We start from the raw sequence: 9099 nt of genomic DNA on the forward strand, positions 1-9099 counted from the left end.
GAAGAAACAGAAGAATTTGATGAAAAAGCAGAAATAGAAAAAGAAGAGGCCGATAAAGCAGAAATAACAGAAGGATAAGCCGAAAAAAGCAGAAATAACAGAAGATTAAGCCGAGAAAGGTCAAATAACAGAAATATAAACCGAAAATGTAGAAATTACAGAAGAATAAGCCGAAAAATCAGACATAACACATGAATAAGCTGAAGAAGAAGCAGAAGAAGAAGAAAATGAGGTAATTGAAAATGCAGAAAATGTGGAAGAAACAGAAAGAGATGAAGAAGAAGAAGATGGCGATGTAGAACTACAAGGAGAACAAGAAGAACTAGAAGAACAAGAGGAACAAGAAGTAGAAACAGAAGAATAAGATGAAAACGCACAAATAACAGAAGAATAAGCTGAAGAAGAAGTAGAAGAAGCAGAAGGAGAAGAAGTGATTGAAAAAGCAGAAAATGAGAAGAAACAGAAGAAGATGAGCAAGACGAAGAAGGGGATGTAGAAATACAAGAAAAACAAGAAGAAGTAAAAGAACAAGAAGAACAAGAAGAATACAAAGAAGAATTAGATGAAAAAGCAGAAATTAGAGAATAAGCCGAAAAACCAGAAATAACACTTGAATAAGCTGAAGAAGAAGCATAAGAAGAGAAGAAGATGAAGTAATTGAAAAAGCATAACATGCAGAAGAAAAAAAAGAAGAATGAGAAGGATATGTAGAACTACAAGAAGAACAAGAAGAACAAGATGTAGAAACCGAAGAATAAGACATAAAAGCAGAAATAACAGAAGATTAAGCCGAAAAAGGAGAAATAACAGAAGTATAAGCCGAACATGCAGAAATTACAGAAGAATAAGCGAAAAAGCAGAAATCACTCATGAATAAATTGAAGATGAAGCAGAAGAAGAAGAAGAAGAAGAAGAAGAAGAAGCGATGAAGTAATTGAAAATGCAGACAATGCGGATGAAATAGAAGAAGATGAAGAAGAAGAAGATGGGGATGTAGAAATACAAGGAGAACAAGAAGAATTAGAAGAACAAGAAGATCAAGAAGTAGAAACAGAAGAATAAGATGAAAACGCAGAAATACCAGAAGAATAAGCTGAAGAAAAGAAGAAGAAGTTGAATAAGAAGAAGGATTTGAAAAAGCAGAAAATGCAGAAGAAACAGAAGATAAAGAAGAAGAAGAAGGAGATGTAGAACAACCAGATGAAGAAGAAGAACTGGAACAAGAACAAAAAGAAGAAACAGAAGAATGAGATGAAAAGGAGAAATAGAAAAAGAATAGGCCGAAAAAGCAGAAATAACAGAAGAATAAGCAAAATAAGCAGAAATAACAGAAGAATAAGCTGAAGAAGATGCAGAAGCAGCAGCAGCAGAAGAAGTAATTGGAAAAGCATAACGTGCAGAGAAGCAGAAGAAGAAGGCGAATGAGATGTAGAACTACAAGAAGAACAAGAAGAAGAAGAAAAGCACGAAGTAGAAACCCAAGAATGAGAGGAAAAAGCAGAAATAACAGAAGATTAACCCGAAAAAGGAGAAATATAGAAGTATAAGCCGAAAATGCAGAAATTACTGAAGAATAAGCCGAAAAAGTAGAAATAACACATGAATAAGTTGAAGAAGAAGCAGAAGCAGAAGAAGAAGAAGCAGCGATGAAGTTATTGAAAATGCAGAAAAAGCGGAAGTAACAGAAGATGATGTACAAGAAGAAGATGGGGATGTAGAACTACAAGGAGAACAAGAAGATCTATAAGAACAAGAAGTAGAAACAGTAGAATAAGATGAAAACGCACAAATAACAGAAGAATAATCTGAAGAAGTAGTAGAAGAAGCAGTAGGAGAAGTGATTGAAAAAGCAGAAAATGCAGAAGAAACAGAAGAAGATGAAGAGGACGAAGAAGGGGATGTAGAACTACAAGAAGATCAAGAAGAAGTAGAAGAACTAGAAGAACAAGAAGAAGAAACAGAAGAATTAGATGAAAAAGCAGAAATTACAGAAGAATAAGCTGAAGAAAAGCAGAAGTTGTATAAGAAGTATTTGAAAAAGCAGAAAATGCAGAAGAAACAGAAGAAGATAAAGAAGAAGAAGAAGGAGATGTAGAACAACCAGATGAAGAAGAAGAACTAGAAGAACAAGAACAAGAAGAAGAAACAGAAGAATTAGATGAAAAAGGAGAAATAGAAAAAGAATAGGCCGAAAAAGCAGATGTAACAGAAAAATAAGCAAAATAAGCAGAAATAACAGAAGAATAAGCTGAAGAAGATGCAGAAGAAGCAGCAGAAAAAGAGAAAATGGAAAAGCATAACATGAAGAAGAAGGCAAATGAGACATAGAACTACAAGAAGAACAAGAAGAAGAAGAAAAGCAAGAAGTAGAAACCGAAGAATAAGAGGAAAAAGCAGAAATAACAGAAGATTAAGCCGAAAAAGGAGAAATAACAGAAGCATAAGACGAAAATGCAGAAATAACACATGTATAAGATGAAGAAGCAGAAGAAGAAGAAGAAGGGATGAAGTAATTGAAAATGAATACAATGCGGAAGAAACAGAAGAAGAAGAAGAAGATGAAGAAGAAGAAGAAGAAGAAGAAGAAGAAGAAGAAGAAGAAGAAGAAGAAGAAGAAGAAGAAGAAGAAGAAGAAGAAGAAGAAGAAGAGGATGTAGAAATACAAGAAGAACAAGAAGAAGTAGAAGAACAAGAATGAAGACACAGAAGAATTAGATGAAAAAGAAGAAATTACATAAGAATAAGCCGAAAAAGCAGAAATAACACTTGAATATGCTGAAGGAGAAGAAGCAGAAGAAGATGAAGTAATTGAAAAAGCAGAAATTGCAGAAGATACAGAAGAGATGAAGAAGAAGATGGGGTTGTAGAACTACAAGGAGAACAAGAAGAACTAGAAGAACAAGAAGAACAAGAAGTAGAAACAGAAGAATAAGGTGAAAACGCACAAATCATAGAAGAATCAGCTGAAGAAGTAGAAGACGCAGAATGAGAAGAAGTGATTGAAAAAGCAGAAAATGCAGAAGAAACAGAAGAAGTTGAGGAAGACGACGAAGGGGATATAGAACTACAAGAAGAACAAGAAGAAGTAGAAGAACAAGAAGAACAAGAAGAAGACACAGAAGAATTAGATGAAAAAGCAGAAATTACAGAAGAAGGGGATGTAGAACTACAAGAAGAACAAGAGGAAGTAGAAGAACAAGAAGAACAAGAAGAAGACACAGAAGAATTAAATGAAAAAGCAGAAATTACAGAAGAATAAGCTGAAAAAGCAGAAATAACACTTGAATAAGCTGAAGAAGTAGCAGAAAAAGCAGAAGAAGATGAATTAATTGAAAAAGCAGAAATTGCAGAAGATACAGAAGAAGATGATGAAGAAGAAGGGGATGTAGAATACAAGAAGAATAAGAAGAACTAGAAGAACATGGATAACAAGAAGTGGAAACCGAAGAATAAGATTAAAACGCAGAAATAACAGAAGAATAAGCTGAAGAAAAGCAGAAGTAGAATAAGAAGTATTTGAAAAAGCAGAAAATGCAGAAGAAACAGAAGATGAAGAAGAAGAAGAAGAAGAAGAAGAAGAAGAAGAAGAAGAAGAAGAAGAAGAAGAAGAAGAAGAAGAAGAAGAAGAAGAAGAAGAAGAAGAAGAAGAAGAAGAAGAAGAAGAAATAGAAGGAGATGTAGAACAAGCAGATGAAGAAGAAGAACTAGAAGAACAAGAAGAAGAAACAGAAGAATTTGATGAAAAAGCAGAAATAGAAAAAGAAGAGGCCGATAAAGCAGAAATAACAGAAGGATAAGCCGAAAAAAGCAGAAATAACAGAAAATTAAGCCGAGAAAGGTCAAATAACAGAAATATAAACCGAAAATGTAGAAATTACAGAAGAATAAGCCGAAAAAGCAGACATAACACATGAATAAGCTGAAGAAGAAGCAGAAGAAGAAGAAAATGAGGTAATTGAAAATGCTGAAAATGTGGAAGAAACAGAAAGAGATGAAGAAGAAGAAGATGGCGATGTAGAACTACAAGGAGAACAAGAAGAACTAGAAGAACAAGAGGAACAAGAAGTAGAAACAGAAGAATAAGATGAAAACGCACAAATAACAGAAGAATAAGCTGAAGAAGAAGTAGAAGAAGCAGAAGGAGAAGAAGTGATTGAAAAAGCAGAAAATGAGAAGAAACAGAAGAAGATGAGCAAGACGAAGAAGATGTAGAAATACAAGAAGAACAAGAAGAAGTAAAAGAACAAGAAGAACAAGAAGAATACAAAGAAGAATTAGATGAAAAAGCAGAAATTAGAGAATAAGCCGAAAAACCAGAAATAACACTTGAATAAGCTGAAGAAGAAGCATAAGAAGAGAAGAAGATGAAGTAATTGAAAAAGCATAACATGCAGAAGAAAAAAAAGAAGAATGAGAAGGATATGTAGAACTACAAGAAGAACAAGAAGAACAAGATGTAGAAACCGAAGAATAAGACATAAAAGCAGAAATAACAGAAGATTAAGCCGAAAAAGGAGAAATAACAGAAGTATAAGCCGAACATGCAGAAATTACAGAAGAATAAGCGAAAAAGCAGAAATCACTCATGAATAAATTGAAGATGAAGCAGAAGAAGCAGAAGAAGAAGAAGAAGAAGAAGCGATGAAGTAATTGAAAATGCAGACAATGCGGATGAAATAGAAGAAGATGAAGAAGAAGAAGATGGGGATGTAGAAATACAAGGAGAACAAGAAGAATTAGAAGAACAAGAAGATCAAGAAGTAGAAACAGAAGAATAAGATGAAAACGCAGAAATACCAGAAGAATAAGCTGAAGAAAAGAAGAAGAAGTTGAATAAGAAGAAGGATTTGAAAAAGCAGAAAATGCAGAAGAAACAGAAGATAAAGAAGAAGAAGAAGGAGATGTAGAACAACCAGATGAAGAAGAAGAACTGGAACAAGAACAAAAAGAAGAAACAGAAGAATAAGATGAAAAGGAGAAATAGAAAAAGAATAGGCCGAAAAAGCAGAAATAACAGAAGAATAAGCAAAATAAGCAGAAATAACAGAAGAATAAGCTGAAGAAGATGCAGAAGCAGCAGCAGCAGAAGAAGTAATTGGAAAAGCATAACGTGCAGAGAAGCAGAAGAAGAAGGCGAATGAGATGTAGAACTACAAGAAGAACAAGAAGAAGAAGAAAAGCACGAAGTAGAAACCCAAGAATGAGAGGAAAAAGCAGAAATAACAGAAGATTAACCCGAAAAAGGAGAACTATCAGAAGTATAAGCCGAAAATGCAGAAATTACTGAAGAATAAGCCGAAAAAGTAGAAATAACATATGAATAAGTTGAAGAAGAAGCAGAAGAAGAAGAAGAAGAAGCAGCGATGAAGTAATTGAAAATGCAGAAAAAGCGGAAGTAACAGAAGATGATGTACAAGAAGAAGATGGGGATGTAGAACTACAAGGAGAACAAGAAGATCTAGAAGAACAAGAAGTAGAAACAGAAGAATAAGATGAAAACGCACAAATAACAGAAGAATAATCTGAAGAAGTAGTAGAAGAAGCAGTAGGAGAAGTGATTGAAAAAGCAGAAAATGCAGAAGAAACAGAAGAAGATGAAGAGGACGAAGAAGGGGATGTAGAACTACAAGAAGATCAAGAAGAAGTAGAAGAACTAGAAGAACAAGAAGAAGAAACAGAAGAATTAGATGAAAAAGCAGAAATTAGAGAAGAATAAGCTGAAGAAAAGCAGAAGTTGAATAAGAAGTATTTGAAAAAGCAGAAAATGCAGAAGAAACAGAAGAAGATAAAGAAGAAGAAGAAGGAGATGTAGAACAACCAGATGAAGAAGAAGCACTAGAAGAACAAGAAGAAGAAGAAGAACAGAAGAATTAGATGAAAAAGGAGAAATAGAAAAAGAATAGGACGAAAAAGCAGATGTAACAGAAAAATAAGCAAAATAAGCAGAAATAACAGAAGAATAAGCTGAAGAAGATGCAGAAGAAGCAGCAGAAAAAGAGAAAATGGAAAAGCATAACATGAAGAAGAAGGCAAATGAGATATAGAACTACAAGAAGAACAACAAGAAGAAGAAAAGCAAGAAGTAGAAACCGAAGAATAAGAGGAAAAAGCAGAAATAACAGAAGATTAAGCCGAAAAAGGAGAAATAACAGAAGTAAAAGCCGAAAATACAGAAATAACACATGTATAAGATGAAGAAGCAGAAAAAGAAGAAGAAAGGATGAAGTAATTGAAAATGAATACAATGCGGAAGAAACAGAAGAAGAAGAAGAAGAAGAAGAAGAAGAAGAAGAAGAAGAAGAAGAAGAAGAAGAAGAAGAAGAAGAAGAAGAAGAAGAAGAAGAAGAAGAAGAAGAAGAGGAGGAGGATGTAGAAATACAAGAAGAACAAGAAGAAGTAGAAGAACAAGAATGAAGACACAGAAGAATTAGATGAAAAAGAAGAAATTACATAAGAATAAGCCGAAAAAGCAGAAATAACACTTGAATATGCTGAAGGAGAAGAAGCAGAAGAAGATGAAGTAATTGAAAAAGCAGAAATTGTAGAAGATACCGAAGAGATGAAGAAGAAGATGGGGATGTAGAACTACAAGGAGAACAAGAAGAACTAGAAGAACAAGAAGAACAAGAAGTAGAAACAGAAGAGTAAGGTGAAAACGGACAAATCATAGAAGAATCAGCTGAAGAAGTAGAAGACGCAGAATGAGAAGAAGTGATTGAAAAAGCAGAAAATGCAGAAGAAACAGAAGAAGTTGAGGAAGACGACGAAGGGGATATAGAACTACAAGAAGAACAAGAAGAAGTAGAAGAACAAGAAGAACAAGAAGAAGACACAGAAGAATTAGATGAAAAAGCAGAAATTACAGAAGAAGGGGATGTAGAACTACAAGAAGAACAAGAGGAAGTAGAAGAACAAGAAGAACAAGAAGAAGACACAGAAGAATTAAATGAAAAAGCAGAAATTACAGAAGAATAAGCTGAAAAAGCAGAAATAACACTTGAATAAGCTGAAGAAGTTGCAGAAAAAGCAGAAGAAGATGAATTAATTGAAAAAGCAGAAATTGCAGAAGATAGAGAAGATGATGAAGAAGAAGGGGATGTAGAATACAAGAAGAATAAGAAGAACTAGAAGAACATGGATAACAAGAAGTGGAAACCGAAGAATAAGATTAAAACGCAGAAATAACAGAAGAATAAGCTGAAGAAAAGCAGAAGTAGAATAAGAAGTATTTGAAAAAGCAGAAAATGCAGAAGAAACAGAAGATGAAGAAGAAGAAGAAGAAGAAGAAGAAGAAGAAGAAGAAGAAGAAGAAGAAGAAGAAGAAGAAGAAGAAGAAGAAGAAGAAGAAGAAGAAGAAGAAGAAGAAGAAGAAGAAGAAGAAGAAGAAGAAGAAGAAGAAGAAGAAGGAGATGTAGAACAAGCAGATGAAGAAGAAGAAACAGAAGAATTTGATGAAAAAGCAGAAATAGAAAAAGAAGAGGCCGATAAAGCAGAAATAACAGAAGGATAAGCCGAAAAAAGCAGAAATAACAGAAGATTAAGCCGAGAAAGGTCAAATAACAGAAATATAAACCGAAAATGTAGAAATTACAGAAGAATAAGCCGAAAAAGCAGACATAACACATGAATAAGCTGAAGAAGAAGCAGAAGAAGAAGAAAATGAGGTAATTGAAAATGCAGAAAATGTGGAAGAAACAGAAAGAGATGAAGAAGAAGAAGATGGCGATGTAGAACTACGAGGAGAACAAGAAGAACTAGAAGAACAAGAGGAACAAGAAGTAGAAACAGAAGAATAAGATGAAAACGCACAAATAACAGAAGAATAAGCTGAAGAAGAAGTAGAAGAAGCAGAAGGAGAAGAAGTGATTGAAAAAGCAGAAAATGAGAAGAAACAGAAGAAGATGAGCAAGACGAAGAAGGGGATGTAGAAATACAAGAAGAACAAGAAGAAGTAAAAGAACAAGAAGAACAAGAAGAATACAAAGAAGAATTAGATGAAAAAGCAGAAATTAGAGAATAAGCCGAAAAACCAGAAATAACACTTGAATAAGCTGAAGAAGAAGCATAAGAAGAGAAGAAGATGAAGTAATTGAAAAAGCATAACATGCAGAAGAAAAAAAAGAAGAATGAGAAGGATATGTAGAACTACAAGAAGAACAAGAAGAACAAGATGTAGAAACCGAAGAATAAGACATAAAAGCAGAAATAACAGAAGATTAAGCCGAAAAAGGAGAAATAACAGAAGTATAAGCCGAACATGCAGAAATTACAAAAGAATAAGCGAAAAAGCAGAAATCACTCATGAATAAATTGAAGATGAAGCAGAAGAAGAAGAAGAAGAAGAAGAAGAAGCGATGAAGTAATTGAAAATGCAGACAATGCGGATGAAATAGAAGAAGATGAAGAAGAAGAAGATGGGGATGTAGAAATACAAGGAGAACAAGAAGAATTAGAAGAACAAGAAGATCAAGAAGTAGAAACAGAAGAATAAGATGAAAACGCAGAAATACCAGAAGAATAAGCTGAAGAAAAGAAGAAGAAGTTGAATAAGAAGAAGGATTTGAAAAAGCAGAAAATGCAGAAGAAACAGAAGATAAAGAAGAAGAAGAAGGAGATGTAGAACAACCAGATGAAGAAGAAGAACTGGAACAAGAACAAAAAGAAGAAACAGAAGAATAAGATGAAAAGGAGAAATAGAAAAAGAATAGGCCGAAAAAGCAGAAATAACAGAAGAATAAGCAAAATAAGCAGAAATAACAGAAGAATAAGCTGAAGAAGATGCAGAAGCAGCAGCAGCAGAAGAAGTAATTGGAAAAGCATAACGTGCAGAGAAGCAGAAGAAGAAGGCGAATGAGATGTAGAACTACAAGAAGAACAAGAAGAAGAAGAAAAGCACGAAGTAGAAACCCAAGAATGAGAGGAAAAAGCAGAAATAACAGAAGATTAACCCGAAAAAGGAGAACTATCAGAAGTATAAGCCGAAAATGCAGAAATTACTGAAGAATAAGCCGAAAAAGTAGAAATAACATATGAATAAGTTGAAGAAGAAGCAGAAGAAGAAGAAGAAGAAGCAGCGATGAAGTAATTGAAAATGCAGAA

The 9099-nt window shown here is 33.8% G+C and overlaps 1 protein-coding gene across 1 annotated transcript in view; it reads left to right on the forward strand.

The window, feature by feature from the left end:
• Positions 1–8258, forward strand: part of LOC311188120 (uncharacterized protein) — a gene marked incomplete at its 5' end in the record, with an annotated part of 30601 nt that extends 22343 nt beyond the window's left edge. The window contains one exon of the mRNA XM_084259876.1: positions 7238–8258. Within this exon, the coding sequence (XP_084116002.1) occupies positions 7238–7510 (273 nt within the window). The remainder of the gene's footprint in view (positions 1–7237) is intronic.
• Between the last annotated feature and the right edge of the window lie 841 nt (positions 8259–9099).

The sequence above is a fragment of the Talpa europaea genome, assembly GCF_964194135.1.
Source record: "Talpa europaea genome assembly, contig: HAP1_SCAFFOLD_274, whole genome shotgun sequence".
NCBI lineage: Eukaryota > Metazoa > Chordata > Mammalia > Eulipotyphla > Talpidae > Talpa > Talpa europaea.